The sequence below is a fragment of the Hypomesus transpacificus genome, chromosome 11 (assembly GCF_021917145.1).
Source record: "Hypomesus transpacificus isolate Combined female chromosome 11, fHypTra1, whole genome shotgun sequence".
Lineage (NCBI taxonomy): Eukaryota > Metazoa > Chordata > Actinopteri > Osmeriformes > Osmeridae > Hypomesus > Hypomesus transpacificus.
Genome location: NC_061070.1, coordinates 6,063,536 through 6,082,880, shown reverse-complemented (window position 1 = coordinate 6,082,880; position 19,345 = coordinate 6,063,536). Strand labels below are relative to the sequence as shown.

General features: G+C 40.3%; 1 protein-coding gene across 6 annotated transcripts in view; it reads left to right on the top strand.

Moving 5' to 3' along the window:
* The window catches only part of rps6ka2 (ribosomal protein S6 kinase, polypeptide 2), a 176,113-nt gene that overhangs the window by 98,732 nt on the left and 58,036 nt on the right, over positions 1-19,345 (top strand). For 4 of the 6 annotated variants that reach the window (XM_047029941.1, XM_047029940.1, XM_047029942.1 and 1 more), the window contains 7 exons: positions 6,434-6,514; positions 6,595-6,674; positions 14,269-14,375; positions 14,594-14,631; positions 14,727-14,869; positions 15,599-15,669; positions 15,764-15,852. In XM_047029941.1, coding sequence (XP_046885897.1) covers positions 6,434-6,514; positions 6,595-6,674; positions 14,269-14,375; positions 14,594-14,631; positions 14,727-14,869; positions 15,599-15,669; positions 15,764-15,852 — 609 coding nt within the window. Of the gene's footprint in view, positions 1-3,744; positions 3,834-6,433; positions 6,515-6,594; positions 6,675-14,268; positions 14,376-14,593; positions 14,632-14,726; positions 14,870-15,598; positions 15,670-15,763; positions 15,853-19,345 lie in introns of those variants that run through there. The other 2 variants (XM_047029943.1, XM_047029945.1) reach the window with 2 other exon arrangements.

Here is a 19,345-nt window from a genome sequence, read left to right as displayed (position 1 = left end):
TCGGAGATAGTTTTGTTTTGGGGTAGGCCTTTGAACAAATTGGCTAGGCCTGTGCCTACCCAGGCCTACCCTTGGCTACACCCCTGAATGAAACAGTGTTGCTCTCTGTACCAGAAAAACTGTTTATTTTTTGCTACCAGTAGTGCCAGTATTTAGTCATAGTCAGTAGACAGTTTATGAATGTCAATGGGTGTGGGCCCCACCACTCAAGAGCCTCGCCCCCCCAGCTGCCCCCGTAACTTTGGTGATCCAAAAACTGTACTTGTAAAAACAAACTGTCTATGTCCACAAGCTTCTCAAAACATTGGGCCTCATTCTCAAACATTGTCTTAAGTTTCTACTGAAATGTTTCTTGCGGGCTTCGGAAAAACAACGTAAGAAAAACACATCTGCCAAATTCATGAACGCTTGAAAATGTGTTCCTACGCAGCAGAAGTTTTTTGAGCTGTGCTCCCCGGGAAGAGTTTTCTTAAGTTGAAAGCGCGTCCTCGTGCTCCTGAATTTGCATACATACACGCCCCGACAGCTCCTTATAAAGGCACGCAAACAGCAGTGACGTGTGCAGTCAGAATCGACACAGGAAAGCAACAGGAACGCAAGTTATGTCCAAGCGAAAAGCAACCGTTGCACAGGTGTGCATCATTATACCAGTAAGAAGAGCAATGGAATTGTTCTCCACTGGATCTAACAGTGTGCACACTAAGCAAGGTTAATTATTATAATTATTTAAATCCGAGGATGTCTGTTATGGCAAGCCGTTTTATCATTTAACCAATTAATTCTTGATATCCAAAATTTGAATTCTTGATATCCAAAATGCAATTCTTGATATCAAGAATTCAAATTTTGGATATCAAAAATTCATTGGTTAAATTATAAAACGGCTTGCCATAGTCTGTAGAGTTGAATGCAACCACCAACGATTTCTCATAACTTCATTAACACTTCAAACACGGAAAGTTTTTTAAAATGCGATTCCTCTCCTTGTGGTTTTTTAAGGAATCGCATTTGAGACAACTCTGGCTAGTGCGGTGGCACTGCAGCCCGGCAAATAAAATAAAAACATTTACATTTACATTTAGTTATTTAGCAGGCGCTCTTATCCAGAGCGACTTACAGTAAGTACAGGGACATTCCCCGGAGGCAAGTAGGGTGATGTGCCTTGCCCAAGGACACAACGTCATTTGGCTCAGCCGGGAATCGAACTGGCGACCTTCAGATTACTAGCCCGATTCCCTAAAAACGTTAATAAAAACGTTTAAACTTTACTATTTAACTACTACTATTTAACCATCTTTAAATCGTCATGTCTGTAACGTCACGAGAATGGTTAGGTACTATGACTGCCGGCTGCAAGCAGTCATCAAGATTGCCATTGATAGATTGTCAAAGAGAACAGAGGTAGAAATGACTTTAAACAAACCAGCTAAAACAAGGTGCAAAGTAGGATCTTATTGGCTGGTTGTACAAACGCATTTTACAAGACAGAAGGCATTCACTATCGAGTACTACCCAAGCAGCCGGTTTTAAGAAAATGGCTTGTAGCATACAGCGCCAAAGCCCACCAGTTGCCCCTGGATTCAGAGTTTGCAGGGATCACTTTACAGAAGTGGATTATATTTATAAACCTGTTAAATACGTTAACGTTTCATACACACACTGGCGTTTTTGACATAGCTACGCTAGCTAGCTCTAGCTCCTACATTCACATCTGATTGTAGCCAAAGCTAGCTCCGTTACATAACGTTTCCTACACTGTAGTTTGTTTAACCTAGCAGCGAACAAGTTATGACAAATAAAGCAACTCTAAAAATCTATAATTTAAAAGAAAAGGTAATTACTATTTTCCCTTTAGTTAATCTGCGCTTTGTTTTGGTTTGGTAGGCTATTTTGCACTAGCCTGGCTGCCAGCCCAACTTCTCCCCGCCCCAAAAAAAATTTGGTCGGGAAGTTGGGTCTGGAGGGTCTCGTATTGGGGACCAACTACAGAAAACCAGAATCTGGGCAAACCAATTAAATTGCCGGGCGGGCTTTATAGGATGATGGACAGATGATCAACATTAACGTAATCACCCACGTCACAAAAGAGCGTTTAAGTTGAATTTGTTTTGAACAAACATGGCTACCGCTGGAGATCTGGGATGTTATGATTCTGCCATTGAGTCTGTTTTAGAAGACATCGACAGCGCATTAATTTTGAAAGAGGAACAGAGAGACGCAATCAAGGCATTTGTCAATGGAAAATATGTTTTTGCCGTCCTTCCTACGGGATTCGGTAAAAGTTTAATTTATCAGCTGGCCCCGATGGAGTTGTAATCCTAAACGGAGAACTTGTTCGTATATGCATTGCCCTTTATTGTTTCGCTCAAAAAGGTTGACCGTGTGAAAAAGTACTCTCCCTACCCTTAAATTAATTTTACAACACCGGCAAAAATCGTTTGTATTCATTCTTCAAGCATACTTCAAGTCTGCTTGTAGTTTAGTTCTGTTGACAACAACTATGCGGTGCTTAACATACGTCACATACTCTGTTGCTCTGATTGGTTGTAGATCTATATAATTGAGCGAAGAGGCATTTGTTTTCCAGGCTCGTTTGAAACACGCCCTGTAGTCAAAGCCCAACGGAGAGTTCTCAGACTCATATTCTGACTAGAATTATGAGTACGACAACGTCAGGCTAATTCTGCACACGGCACGAGCACAATTGGCTGCAGAACTAAAACCCTGCCATAGCCTACTTTTTCGATGTTATTAGTAAAAATGGCAAAGCAATCTGTCGTATGGCAGATTTCATTAAAGTAAAAGTACAACGTACCGAGAGACTCGAAAAACGTTGAACGCAACAAGCCAACAATGGTTTATTTTTCATAGTTAGGCGTTGAATATGATGTAGCCTACCACCTGAAAAACGTAAGTTGGCCTAGCCCTACTTCGCTCATGTTAACACCCTAGGTTGAAAAATGAATATGCCAATAGAGGGTTTTCACCGACGTCACGTTCTGGGTGGTAATCCGGATGCGCGGCCATATTGGAGGCACTCTGTGTAAACAACTGAACGGAGTACAACCAAAGAACGTATATTCTATACTCTTTGGTACAACTGTAGCCATGTCTAAACGACCGAAATAGTCATCAAAACGCGTCCAAGATTCAAAGGCATATAGGGAAGGACTTGGACCACAAGAAAAGGGTCGATATTTTTTTAAATTAGGATTTATTGGCGGTGCAGATCCCTACCGGTTAGCTCTCTCTACTTGGATCCGTGACGACCCGGTGATTCTGCCTTCAGTTGGATATCCCGATATTGTTAACTACCTGGTTTTCTCGCCGAACCCATACACATGCAGTAGTTTGATATGAATTATATTATGTCAGTGTCAGCTTTACAGTAAAATAAGCGCACAGTAAAAACAATAAAAGCAGTAATTGTTTTTACTATTGACTATAAAAAATATTATCATTACAATAGAAAATGTGTTTTGAGCCGCTGAAATAAACATTTCACAATACCTGACAAGAAATGTGCCGAACAAATCCGTATGTTGTCCAGATTTTTCCCTCGTAGATCTTGTCTGAGCTTTGCCAACCACAAGCGCCTCCTTTCCTCTGACAATCTCTGGCATTCCTTTCCCTGGTTTTTAATAACTTTTGAAAGTCGATAATATACCAAATGTTTTTCACGATCTGTCCTATTTGTACAACCTGAAACACGGCAATAATTCGCAATTTTCCTTGACGACGTTCGGGATATACTTCAGTGACAGTGACATTATCTTCTCCGGCCAAGACAACAAAATCTTTCTCTGTTGCACCGTTCCCCACTCAGCTTCTAAGTAAGTTCGCATGCTGCAAGTTTTCAGGCAGTGATAAGCGCGCTCTGATGATTTGCATGTTAAACAAACAATATTTTTTATTTGTAGTACATTGTAAGAGATACTAAATACCATCGGCATTCGGTTACAACAGGACTGGTGATACGAGTCTTATTATTAGTAGGCTATTAGAGGCTGAATCTGCAATGTCCAGCAGCCATCGAGTCAGATTGCGAAAATGTTTGTACACATTGTACACGTTTCAAATTTTGAATCGATTTTTAGACATTTTGTCGACCAAAGAACATTTTAGTCGAGGACAGCCCTATACAACTTTATGACATATCTATAAATAATCGAAATCTCTAGTGTGTAAATTATGTACTTATAAAGAACTGGGCGCCGCCATGTTTAAATGACGTATACATCTGACAATACGAGAATGGTTGCGCTCAATTTCAACCCGCCAAACTGCATAAAATATGGAAGAAAATCGACCCGTCATACCTATCCCTGTTCATCCTATGGCGTATGGTTTCGAACCAATAAGTAATTATGTACCTGCAGGACCGCAGTTCCATATGATGTAGAATATGTGGTTTTGTCAGAAGATATACATTTGGTTAACACTGACAGGTTGAAGAACACCGAGAGCAGGGGCGGAGAGGGCTAGAGATTTTCATTTGGGGTGTCAATGGGGTGGCAGAAGGAAGTTGTTGGGTGGCCTCCTGGAGGCAAATCAAACCCAGAGTAGGGGGGTACAGTACTCCCTATGGTAAATGATTAGGGTAGAATATTGTAGTTTAAATTAAACGGTAACATAAATATAATTTATTGAAATGTTCTGTAATGTACAAATAATATTTTTCCATGGGAAGATAGAGGTTCATGTTGTTTAATTGTAACTTGTTTCACTACATGCTCTTATGGTTCTTCCCTTTGGGACTGTTTTTTACAATGTATGCTTCATGTTTTGGCTACCCGCAATGTTTGGGCCTATCTCGTTGTTATGATCAGTGACCTATGCACTTTTGTAAAGCTCTGTCTTGGAAGTCGCTTTGGATAAAAGCCTCTGCAACAAAAAAAAAACCTTGGGGGGGCAGTATTTTTTATTGGGGTGGCAGCTGCCACCCCTTACCACCCCTTAGATCCGACACTGACCGAGAGGTGTACTTGTAGCTAGCTACTTGTCATAACTGCACGACATTGCCAACAGACATAATCAATCTGATCAAAGAGGCAGACCTGCACAACCTGGGTGTTGGTAGTCCACCAAAATGATCGTTCATCATTGAGCACTATCTTTCCCATGCTGTGTGAGGAGAAATACCTTTTATGTTAGCTTATTATAGGTGTAACCTATGAATCATCGTATGATCTGAGTAAGCTACTTATATGTCATGCTATGCCAAGTTGCCTTGCGTTGTCTTCTCCGTCCTAAAGAATGTATAATACATTACAGTACAATACATGAACTGTCATCACCAGCTGCATCACGGGCACAGCACTTTCTATAAATCCAGACATCTGTGTGCCACCAATTCTATCAAGGGCTATCAGTATCTATAGGCTAGTTCAAGTTATCAATATTTGTGGCATCTTAATCACCAGATGCATCACGGGCACTGTGCACTAGTGAATATAGCAACAGAAACAATGTTTTTACGACTCTATGAAGGATTCATGTCTTAAAGAATATATTGTGTCTATTAAATAATATAATCGACATTTTCTGTACAACATTTCGTTAATTCAGCAATGATGACACAAGCGGAAATCAGATCTCACACTGCCATACGGCAACTCGACTAAAATAATCTTAGTCAACCAAGAGCATATCGACCAGAAAATCGACTAGTCAACTGAGTGGGGACAGCCCTACAGTATATTATATTATATATATAATATATATATATATATATAACAGTATGTTATATATTTTTTTATGTCATTAAATGTATATACTATTATAATATCACTGTGTCTAATTGCAGTTCAGTTCCACTTTCAGCCCTGAATGTTCAACGTATGGCTCGGCCCCTGGTGGGGGGTGGGCTGGTTTGGGCCATTACACTCCAGTGCTGAAAATGTGTATTATTTTTTTGTTAAAGCCATTCACATATAGGGATTCCCATGTACCGTTTACCCATGCCACCCTGCCAATACCTCTTGCCCCCCCTTTGCCACCCCATGTATAATGTTCTAGATCCGCCACTGGGTGACGGGGTGCTTTGGCAGGAAAGACAAGTAGAGCTCCGGGCTGCGTTTCCTGATAATGATGGATCATAGCAAAGATCGAGCAAAAAACAAAGCCATCGATATTTCTAATGTGCGTTTCCCAAATATGTTTGTAAGGAGTAGGCTAATCTATGCACTTTCAAGAGGTACGAATTTTCAACAGACACTTTAGCTACGATGTTTTTGGGAACGGCCTGTAAAACTATTCGTTGTACGATGGATTCTACGATCAACTTAGGCTTATGACGCTTTCGGGAAACGCAGCCCTGTTCTAGTTCTAGTTCTCCCTCTTCTACCCTACCACCCCCACATGTTACAATTTCTCAGTGTTTTCATAAAACATCATACCACGATTCTGATGACTGTCTGCATCTGTGTTTCAGTTCGGGATCGATTGCGTTCCAAAATGGAGAGGGACATCCTGGCAGAAGTCAACCACCCTTTTATAGTCAAACTGCATTATGGTGAGAATCAATTCATTATAAGATTGTGAGCAGTGCAAACTTGGACATTGCTTTGTGTCATGTGTCTGTGTGTGCATCAGCATTCCAGACGGAGGGAAAGCTGTATCTAATCTTGGACTTCCTGAGAGGAGGAGACCTCTTCACACGCCTATCTAAAGAGGTCAGCACATAACCATGTCGACACAATTCTGATTCACCCACCCAATCCCCACCTCTCTCGTGACTAATTTCCCTATCAACACCTCTTATCTGCCATCTTTCTGTGCAGTTTTTTATACCCTCAGTTCAGAAATGGTTAAGACTAGCAACTGTGTGGGGGGGCGCTGTTGCGTTTGAGCAATGTAGGCGATCTTTTGGCAAGCTCTGAGAGGCAACTTTTCTCATTTCGAATTTAAACAGATTATATTTGCTTTTTACCTCAGACAATGGCCGCGGGGCAGTTAGTCGACATGACAGGACAGTCACGTACCACTAGCTACTGTCCTGTGCCAGCGGAGGCACTGTCCTGTACCAGCGGAGGCACTGACCTGTACCACTAGCTACTGTCCTGTGCCAGCGGAGGCACTGGCACGTACCACTGTGCCACAGGACAGTACAGTTTCGGTTCTAACCGCCTCTCGAGATACATGAAGAAACCGAGGCAGTTGCGGGGGATTGATTATTTGGACTCTGACGGGAACAAGTTTGTCTCATCTTTGTTTGCAGCTTGATAGTGAGCTAGCGTTGGCTCTGATGGTTAAATTCAGTAGAATTTTCGGTCATTCTGATGCTGTGATTAATAACATTTAAATGTTCAGTTCCAATGCTTATTTGGAGGAAAATGAGGGAATTTAAACTCTTATGTTGTTTTTATCTGTTTACTGCACTGGATACTTGCCTTAGTATGCCTTTTTTCTCTCTCTTAGTTGCTAGTGACTGACGGATCGATCTAACGTTCACTTTCCTTTTGGGGATAATTACACCGAGTTTAGGGAGGTGTACGAGCGGGGTGGGACTATGTTTAAAAAATATATATAATTATGTCTAGGCTTATGATATTCTGCAGTGTTGTATTTCACTCAACTGTATTACTGTTACACTCTCATGTTCTAGAGTATGGCTAACAGCCTGGCTAGAAATGTAGCAAGTAGGCGTATTTCATTTGTTAGCTGGAATGTAAGAGGCTTGGGAAAGCCTACAAAACTCAACAAGGTTCTTTCTCATCTGGATAATTTAGAGGCTCAAATTGCGTTTATCCAGGAGACTCACTTGAACGTCTCTGATCACACTAAAGTACTAGACGATGGGTCTCTCAGTCATTTCAATCTTTATTTAATAGTAAATCCAGAGGTGATGTTATTTTAATTCATCATTCAGTACCTTTTGTTGCATCAAATGTCATAGCAGACCGTATTGGGCGCTATGTCATTGTTACAGGGACGTTATATGAGACTCCACTGATACTAGCCAATGTTTATGGCCCCAACCATGATGATGAGCCGTTTTTTGTAAATTCTTTCTCTACTTTGCCAAATATTGACACTCATCTGTTGATTATAGCTGGAGATTTGAATTGTTGCCTTCAATCTCTGGATACTTCTGCTAAGAAAAAATATTCTATGTCAAAATCCGCAAAAGTTATAAATAGGCACCTCAATAATTATGGTCTGGCATACATATGGCGACGCCTGAACCCCAATGCTCAGGGTTATTCATTTTTTTCTCCTGTACATCACACATATACACGTGTAGACTATTTTCTTGTTGACAATAAATTACTTCCACTTGTTCAAAGGTTCTCAGATCATTCACCCCTCTTAATGGCCATTAACTTTGTCCACAAATCTACATCTCGCCCACCTTGGAGACTTGATACATCTCTCCTATCTGACTCCGACTTTGCTGAATATATATCACAACAAATCGATTTCTTTATTGACACAAATGCAACCGGTGGAACAAATCATAGTACATTATGGGAAGCTTTTAAAGCCTACATGAGAGGCCAACTAATATCTTTTGTAGCATACGACAAGCGGTAGCATACGATGTAGCATTACTCTCACTAATTTCATGCACCGCAGTCAGAGTCTAGAAAGTCAATATATTCAATCTCTCCTCTCCTGTGATAAACCTAGCCGTCTTTTGGCACACCAACTTCGTCAATCTACTGCTTCACGAGTCATTGCCGAAATCAACACAAGCAGTGGCCTTACTAGGGACCCAAGACCCCAAGAAATTTATAACGCTTTCAGGACTTTTTATGTATCACTCTATACTTCAGAACAGCAACCTACCACTGATGACCTGTTAACATTTTTTGCTAATCTTTCCATACCAAAATTGTCAGAGGACATAGCTGAAAATCTTGATAGACCAATCACTGCAGAAGAGGTGGGGGAAGCTATCATGGCTACACAAAGTGGGAGGAGCCCTGGGCCAGATGGGTACCCGGCTGAGTTTTTCAAAAGATTTTCTGCGAAGCTCATTCCTCTGCTTCACAACATGTTCACGGAGTCTCTTGCTTCAGGCATTCTTCCCACAACTTTACGATCTGCCCAAATTTCGCTACTTCTGAAGAAGAACAAAGATCCTCACTGCTGTGGTTCCTATCGCCCTATTTCCCTATTAAACGTGGATGAAAAGATTTTAGCAAAAGTCCTTGCCCGCGGTCTGTTAAGAATCTTACCTGACATTATATCAGCTAACCAAACAGGCTTCATCAGGAACAGATTTTCATTCTTTAATGTGAGGCGTTTCTTCAACATCATATACTACCCATCTGAATCCCCCATTCCAGAAGTTGTAGTGTCCTTAGACGCCGAAAAGGCTTTTGATAGGGTTGAATGGAGCTACTTTTTTTACACCCTTGAAAAGTTTGGTTTTGGCAAGATGTTTATTTCCTGGGTTAAACTACTATATACCTCTCCACTCTCAGTTCGTACCAATAACCTTTTCAAAATATTTTCAGATAGGCCGTGGTACAAGACAGGGTTGTCCACTATCACCCTTGCTCTTTGCTTTGGCCATTGAGCCATTGTCTCTTACTCTGAGCCAGACTTCACTGATGAAGGGTGTTATGAGAGAGGGTCAGGAACAAAAGGTTTCATTATATGCAGATGACCTACTTTTATACATTTCAGACCCTGCCCAATCTCTTCCACATGTGCTTATCATTTTAGATACATTTCATCATCTCTCAGGCTATAAACTCAATTTACAGAAGAGTGAATTGTTTCCAATTAATGAGGCCGCCCATCAATACACATCCAGTTCTCTGTCTTTCAAGGTTTCAAATACATTTACATATCTAGGTGTCAATGTTGTGGATGCATTCTCCAACCTCTTTTCTGCCAACTTTTCACCTCTCCTCAAACAGACTGAAATTAACCTTGAGCATTGGAGGCCCCTTCCACTCTCTGTTGCAGGCTGCATTAATTCCATTCGAATGAACATTCTTCCCAAATTCACTTATCTATTTCAATGCATCCCTGTATTCATTGCCAAATCATTCTTTCAAAAACTAAATTCTGTCAGATGAAAATCTTTTATATGGAATAACAAAGCTCCCCGCATAGCGAGAGGTATCTTACAACATCCAAAATGTCTTGGTGGTATGGCAGCTCCAAGCTTTCTTGCATACTACTGGGCTTCTAATATACGCCCAATTGTACATTGGCTGTATGAGGATCCAGGTGCTGATGCACCATCATGGTGTGCTCTTGAGTCTTTATCTTGCCTACCCTCCTCTTTGCCAGCATTGGTCTATTCCTCCACCTCTGAATCCCCAACGGCATTTACCAAAAATAAGATAGTGAGATCATCCTTAAAGATCTGGAAACAGATGCGTCGTCTTTTTGGATGGACAAGTTTATCTTTAAAAGCTCCTATCCATTCAAACCATGTTTTCACACCTTCCTTGTTAGACATGTCATTTTTGAATTGGCAGAGATTAGGTATTTAATCTTTTTATGACCTCTACTCTGACGGTGTACTTTCCTCATTTGACCAGCTCTGTAGCCAATTTGACCTCCCCAAAAGTAACTTCTTCCGCTACCTTCAGGTCAGAGACTTTCTGCATAAAACACAACCGGTGTTTCCAGCACTGCCACCATGCAACCCATTTGAGGTGCTTGTAGAGCGACCTGACTCATTTAGGAGGATCATTTCCATAATATACAACAAGTTTACACAGGAGCGCCACTCACTGCTTCCATCTTTAAAAGCCGATTGGGAATCTGATTTAGGTGAAAGCATTACAAACGATTTGTCCTGTCCGATTTGTCTCTATCCTGCAAAGAGTACATGGTTCATCGGTTTGTGCTAGGCACAGCCTGATGCAATGTAAAATTCTACACCGCTCACACTGGACCAACCTAAAACTTTTAAGACACTTCCCAGACATCAGTCCCATCTGCAGTCGATACCATTTATCCCTTGCTACTCATGCCCACATGTTTTGGGCTTGCAGCAAACTTAAAAACGTTTGGTCTTTGAAGTTCTCTCAGAATGCATTGGCGGGGGTATAACAATCAGTCCTTTCCCATTCATGGCCCTTTTTGGTGCCTCCCCTGACCAACTTAAATTGTAAAAAACACAGTCAGATTCCATTGCTTTTGTGACTTTTATTGCCAGACGTTTAATCTTACTCAAGTGGAAAGATCCCCATCCTCCCACTTTTTCACACTGGATTGAAGATGTGCTGTATTTTCTTAAACTACAAAAGATAAAACACTCACTAAGGGGCTCTGTAAAGAGGTTTTTTGAGATGTGGAACCCTTTTATCACTCATGTCAGAGATAAAATCCAGCTACCTGCAATGTAAATCATCTTTACGCATGCCTATTGCTCAACTTTAAATGTCAGCTCTGTAGGTACAATCATCCTGTGTTCTCATTGTCTAGTCTTGTGTTGTCTTGTCCATTTCAATTTGATTTTTTTATATATTTAGTTACTTATGGGTGGGGGGTGGGCATTCTGATAACCTTGACTTTATTGTGTATGTTATTATTTGTCTATGTAATATTGATCTTGACTACACCAATTATGCAACAATGTATATTGTGCTGTATAATTATCTGAAAATCCCCCCCCCCCAAAAAAAAACGACTACCAACTGTGTTCCTCATAAGACAACTTGTTGTCTGTCCTGTCTCCATTATTGTAACTGTTGGAGTCAACCAGTCATCCCTTCCTTGCCTGTAGCTAGTCCAAACTGCAGACTGCACCTGCACCAGAAAGGGGGACTATCATTTGTCCTGTTATAGTCCACCAAACCCATCAGGGTCCAAATCTGACATCATGAAGAAGTCGATGGTCCAGTGAATAATCCAAAGCAAACGGAAAAAATTCCCAAAACAGTGAGCACATTGAGAGAGAGTCACGCACAATGGTAGCATGGATGAGTTAAGGCAGGGAGCGCAAACATATTTAAAGGCATGCAGCAGTGCAATACGCTAGCGGAGAAGTCTTGGAGCGGAGACCGGCCTATTGGATAGAAGTGAGCGGCTGGTCGAACAGCTGAAACCCTGATGAGCCCAGGCGTTGATGTAGAGGAAAAGGGGAGAGCAAAGGGGAGAGCAAAGGGGAGAGCACGCATAGCGGGGAGAGTATGTAGTGATATAGAATGGTTATTTACCACCGAAGCCTGCAGTGTTTGGTCTTCCTGACTGAACTTGTGCTAAGCTTCATTAGGCTTAGGCTGTTTAAAGAGCTTTGAATCCCAAGCAACCCAACCAGTGGGGAGTACATAATGTTTGAAGTACAGTTTATCATAGGGTTAGATTGCTATTACAGGTTCCCAATCTATGTGGTGAAAAATCCCTGTTGCTGTTTAGTAAGGTTTAGGTGGTCTTTTATTCTTCATTTTTTTCCACATAATGCAACTTTCCACATGAAACATCGTTTTTTTATGTATCACTTTACTAAATACTTGTTTTTACATGAGCTATTATTTACATTAATAATAATATAATGCTGTAGTAGACAGACCTAATGGAATGGAGTTGGTTTGGGATTAGAATATACAGTCATGATTGACCCGTGTCAAATTGTAGATATTGGGTTACTTAACTGGAGGCTGACATACAATAAAAATGTTCGGCCTGATTCATGCATAAAAGGTACACCTTGTAATGCACCATGCAAGGACATATTTTCCTTACTGTATTGCGAGAGAACATATCCAGTAATTCCAATTAAAAAATGTAGCCTGATTGACAGTAATGGAGTGAATGCAGTGTCAGCTGTTATTGTGTAGCTTTTTTTTTTGACTGCTTGTTTTCTTAAGTTTTATTTTATGTACATGGAATGTAGAATACATATAATTCTTAGGTTAAATAGTTAAAAAGGTGTGTGTATAGACTGTGTATAACTAAAAACCCTTTCTCGCTGAATATTCAGGGGTATTATCTTCTGTTTTAGTAATTCCTGGTAAAATAATAAATGGGCATCAACGCTGTCAAGGCCGCCTTTGGCCGCAGCCGCAGCTGTCCATTGCCAGTTTCTGTGCTTCACCAGCGACACCACTACCCAACACGACAGCTGAACTTGTCAAAACGGCTACGACAGCGACCTCTGCTCCATCGTCTGCCGACATCAGGGTGGCTATGGGTGGCACATCAACGATGCGCGCGGAGGTTATCTGGTGTCTCAATACTGCGGTGAATGACCGCTCACTGAACTCAAACATTCAAATATTTCTATAAACCTTGCCTTTTATTCCTAAATGTATTATTTTGAGCTTTGTTTCTTCCGAGCTTATCTGAGTTCTGTTGTATGGTTGTGCTCTATAGATTTATTTGCAAACTACAACTGTTTATTAAGTATAAGGTTTTTTGCAGATTAGAACTTGAAGTGGCAATGAGGTCATAAAATATTTTCTTCAAAAAGTTTTAAAAAGGTATTGAAATTAACTTCAGAATTCCTGCATATACCCTGATGGTACATTCTATAATGATTATATCAACTATAATTAAGTGGTACAAAATATATAAAAGGTTGTTGAACTAAGTTAGGGTATATTGATTGTTGTAGTTTTGTATTTATTAGGCCCATGTGTAATGTTTGATTGAAAAAACAAATGTTTTGATAAAAGTTGTTGCATGTATTTTTTGTTTTGAGTCTCTGTTCTAGTTTGGCGCTGCACGTTCTGTTTTGTTGTTTCTGTTTTTAAAATGTTTATTAAATGTGCTTCATAAATAGAGAACTGTTACTGTATTGCAGTAGGTAACCAGCCTATTGGTGGTGATGAACTGTAGGTGAGTGCAGCATTCAGATCTTGTTCCCAATTCCTTCACAACTCTTATTTATCATGAGTGTAAACACTGGCTCTTGAAACCCCTGTGGTTGCTCTGGAAGACCAGGGATGGGGAAAAAAAGCATGTGATATATGATAACAGTAAATAAGTTTAGTACTTCCACCCACCTTGCCACTCACTCTATCCATTGTCCTTTAGGCCACCCATTCAACCATTTATCCGTCCATCTTTCATCTATTCGGCTATTCACCCGCTAAAACCAGGAAGTACTCTGCGTACATATGTTGGCAGTCTGAAATATTAATTAATGAGTATTGGGGGTTCACATATCTCTCATATGGAACAGCAACTTTATGTCTACGTGTCAACTTACTCTCTGCACTTACGCTCCCTTTTTCTTTTTCCTTATGAGCACTCCTCTAGCCTCTTCCCGCCAGTCTCTTTTCAGTGTCATTGTACAATGTCCTTTTGCAGCATTCTTTGAGGCCCAACCATTTGTTTGTCTCCTCCTTCCAGGTAATGTTCACAGAGAAGGATGTTAAGTTTTACCTGGCTGAGCTGGCTCTTGCCCTGGACCACCTTCACAGCCTGGGAATCATCTACAGAGACCTCAAACCAGAGAAGTAAGGCACAGACACAGGCACACTAACCACCTTCTACTACCAGCCTCTCCCCATCTCCCTATTTTCAACTGTAATCTTTGCAAATTTCCAACTGGAGTTGTGGGCCATCTACACCTAGTCCACAAACTCAAACAATCCTCCTCCATCTGACATTCTGTATTATAACCCTTTGAATTATATAAAAACTTTGAATTATAAAAAAACCTCTATCTTCACAGCATTCTTCTAGATGAGGAAGGTCATATAAAAATAACAGGTGAGGATCTGTTTCCCCCTCCCCCCCATGGGCATTAGTGCTCATTGTGGTGACTCCTTGAGTTTTCCATGTTTCTGTGTTTTTCTACCCTGCAGATTTTGGTCTGAGTAAGGAGGCCATACAGCATGACAAAATAACCTATTCATTCTGTGGTACCATTGAATACATGGCTCCAGAGGTGGTCAACAGGCGAGGACACACCCAGAGTGCTGACTGGTGGTCATTTGGTGTATTAATGGTGTGTCTCCACTCCACCTCCATTTTTATTTGTGGTATTCTTAATTGTACCAGCCAGGGCAAGTCTAGTTTTATTAGACAATCTACCTGTCTAGAAAATCTAATTTCCACGAGTAAAAGAAGTGGGGGGAGGGAGGACAGAAGAGAGCAAAGAGGTGGTAAGAGGGGAATGGTGGGATGACACAAAGGAAATGTTAAGGTAGAAAGAGCAGGGAGTATGTATTTATGTAGATCACATTAAAAAAATGTCTCCAATCAGGATAATAAGGGGAACATTGCTATAGTTAAGGATTTACAATAACTTAATCTACAATGAAACAGACACAATTTACTCTTCATACACTATACATTACTGCTGGGTATGTTTTAGAGGAGTCGGCCCATCTCCAGCCATGCAGTGTTGAAGAGTTCCAAGAGTGAATTTCTTTCACCGTCACAGTATGCACACTCACATAGATCAACAGTTGCAAAATAGGAGACATAAGGACAGGTCAGACTGGCACATTATTGCACTATTTTAATATAGAGACCTGCTGCAATTAATTCAAATTTTAATCTAAAGAAAAAGACAGAGGGATGAAGAGGAATGACGACAGAAAATGATAGTGTTAGATCAAGAAAAAAATATTCTTTAGTCAGCAATTTGTGTGGTTAATCTACATTGTTTACTTAATAAGTGGGACATATCAGCTCTGAAATTGTTTCTGTTTTTTGTTTGCCTGCATGTCAGTTTGAGATGTTGACAGGGTCACTACCTTTCCAGGGGAAGGACCGTAAAGAGACAATGGCTCTGATTCTGAAGTAAGATCAAAGACACTTATACATTCCTATATTTCTGTTTTTGAAATGTCCGTTGAGATACTTGCTTAAGATCTCAGTTGATTTTTTGTTGCAGGGCAAAGTTGGGCATGCCTCAGTTCCTCAGCCCTGAGGTACAGAGTTTATTACGAGCACTGTTTAAAAGAAATCCTACCAACAGATTAGGTACAGTATATGGCAGTTTATTTTACGAATATGTGTGTGTTGTGTATATCAATCTGTCTTGCTTTAGTATTGCAGCAGGACATGAGGGCTGAGCAGATAGGATTATGGGTAACCCTTCCTTTTACAGTCCCTTAGGTACTAGGTATTTACCTAGAAAGTAAAGGGTATGTTTTGTGTTTTATTGGGTATTACCGATTGGTACCAAGGTGGTAAATACCTACATAATTTGAAGTATTTACCCATTAACTAAATACTAACGTGCTGGTCATTACTGGGTATGTTTTCTGTATTATTGGGTATTTCCAATTGGTACCGAGGTGGTAAATACAGAGATAATTCAAATTATTTGTTACATGTTTGGACTATTTACTCAGTAAGTAATCTGAAACTGGACCGTAAAAGGAAGCCATGTTTGTTTCCATGGGTTACCAGGCTCTTACCATATCCTTTGTAAGTGAATACCACTTTTGTAAACGTTACCCCTAGTATGAACTTGTACTATACGTTCCAAGGCGATATCAGGTAAAACATGGTTATGTACTCAGTAATTAATCTGAAACTTCACTGTAAAAGGAAGCCGCGTTTGTTTCCATGGTGTTACCAGGCTCTTACCATATCCTTTTCAACTGTTCATTCCCTTTTCCATGCAATAAACACAAACTTGGATCATGTTACTAAGAAAAACTAGCCTGACGTTGTCATACTCATAATTCTAGTCAGAATATGAGTCTGAGAACTCTCCGTTGGGCTTTGACTACGGGGCGTGTTTCAAACGAGCCTGGAAAACCTCTTCGCTCAATTGGATAGATCTACAACCAATCAGAGCAACAGAGTATGTGACGTATGTTAAGCGCCGCATAGTTGTTGTTAACAGAACTAATCTGCAAGCAGACTTGAAGTATGCTTGAATAATGAATACAAACGATTTTTGCCGGTGTTGTAAAATTAATTTAAGGGTAGGGGGAGTACTTTTTCACACGGTCAACCTTTTTGAGCGAAACAATAAAGGGCAATGCATATGCGAACAAGTTCTCCGTTTAGGATTACAGCTCCACAAAAGAAAAGGAGAAACCACAATGGCCACTGGGTTTTCATTGTGTCCCATCTTCTTCGCGACCATCGGGGCCAGCTGATAAATTAAACTTTTATCGAATCCCGTAGGAAGGACGGCAAAAACATATTTTCCATCGACAAATGCCTTGATTGCGTCTCTCTGTTCCTCTTTCAAAATTAATGCGCTGTCGATGTCTTCTAAAACAGACACGATGGCAGAATCATAACATCCCAGATCTCCAGCGGTAGCCATGTTTGTTCAAAACGAATTCAACTTAAGCGCTCTTTTGTGACGTGGGTGATTACGTTACTGTTGATCATCTGTCCATCATCGTATAAAGCCCGCCCTGGCAATTTAATTGGTTCGCCCAGATTCTGGTTTTCTGTAGTTGGTCCCCAATACGAGACCCTCCCCGCCCACATTTTTTTTTCGGCGGGGAGAAGTTGGGCTGGCAGCCAGGCTAAAGAAAAACATGACACTTCACTATGTAAATTGTAACATTTTAAGCACTGTTTCCATGGCATGACATGAACAAATACAAAGGTTAAATCACAATTTCCTCTATGATGGCAGTCAAAGCTATATGCTCTTGTCGACATTTAGTTTTCGGCAGAGGGTCACGCTCCTGGTGCGCCGAACACGATAGCAGTGGATATCAACCTCTGGACTGTGAACTACAAGACAGATCATAAAAAGAAAATATACGTGTAGCAACGTGGACGAACAACCAAGCAATGTCGACTGCACAAGATCAAAATACAATAATTTAATATGCATTGCTATACTTTTGCTTGACAAATAAATTATGTAATTAGGCTGTGTGTTATTTTGTGACTTACCTAGTAATGCAAGACTGCTGCTGGAGTTTGCTCACAAAACCAACCAACTGTCGAAACCACTCATTGATGACAGAACATTTTCAGAATAAACCCTAGAACTTCCATGAAGTTGGCAGATGATTGGATGAACCATCGGTCTATTATCGTCCATTAGCTGCCAGTAGAACGATGATTGGTCCAGAACATAGTTTGAGGCCAAAACTAGCCATTTAAATCTTTGCTAGCCATTTTAATCTCACGATGCGTCCAGTTTTTCTCGCTGAGAAAACGAAGCTCCTGAGTGCTAATACAATTTAGACTCATTTAACATCTGTTTTAGTAGTATGACATTAACAAAAATGTTACTTCAGAGGACGGCTCAAGGTGGTAAAAGCTTAATAAGAAGGCTCCAGGGGGAGAACCAACATGACCACAGCATCCTTGGCTACCACACAGGATACACTCAGATAAATGTGCCAATCGATTATTCTGTATTCAAAAATACTTAAAATAGGTAGAATCTCTGATATTTGTAGGCTGTTTTATGTCACAGGAGCTGTAGAAAGACAAACCTTAGGGGCCAAACTAGTACTGACGTGTTCTTTGGTACGAAGTTATTGAATTTTGAGTTTTTATATGGAGTTTTGTATAGATTTAACCTTTGTGTTCATGTTTGTTCAATAATGTTACAATTTACAGAGTGTCATGTTTTTCTTTGAAACATAATCCAAGTTTGTGTATATGCATGGAAAAGGGAATGAACAGTTGAAAAGGATATGGTAAGAGCCCGGTAACACCATGGAAACAAACACGGCTTCCTTTTACAGTCCAGTTCCAGATTACTTACTGAGTACATAGCCATGTTTTACCTGGTATTGCCTTGGAACTAATATTACAAGTTCATACTAAGGGTAACATTGACAAAGTGGTATTCGCTTACAGAGAACATGGTAAGAACCTGGTGACACCAAGGAAACAAACACGGCTTCCTTTTACAGTCCAGTTTCAGATTACTTACTGAGTAAATAGTCCAAACATGCGCAAGAACATACCCGGTATCCAAGAAGATTTACCATGATAGTAGAGGAAAACTTTTCCTGCGGAGGTAGGTATACCAGCCAAGTAAATGAGGCCATCATCGTTAAATGTATCTGAAAAGGTATTTTATTGGAAAGTACTATCTTATATTGTCATTAGATGTGGACTGTTATCGACATAAAGGTAACTGCAGGGTAATAGTAGAATATTTTCTTCGTAATTCTGCTGGAGCTTGGCCGTCTTTACCTACTTAGTAGCATTGGTATTTCCCCAATAATACATTACAATTTAATATATATACAGTATATCCCGTAGTTACCAACCTACTACCAGCGGTATTTAAATAGTAATATTTATACGTTTCCAGGTAAATACTTTTTTTTGTCTTCTGTCTTTACCTAATTAGGACCAGTGAAAATTACCCAGTAATAACCAGCATGTTAGTAATTAGTTAATGGGTAAATAATTTGAATTATCTTTGTATTTACCACTTCGGTACCAATGGGTAATACCCAATAAAACACAAAACATACCCTTTACTTTCTAGGTAAATACCTAGTACTTATAGGACTGTAAAAGGAAG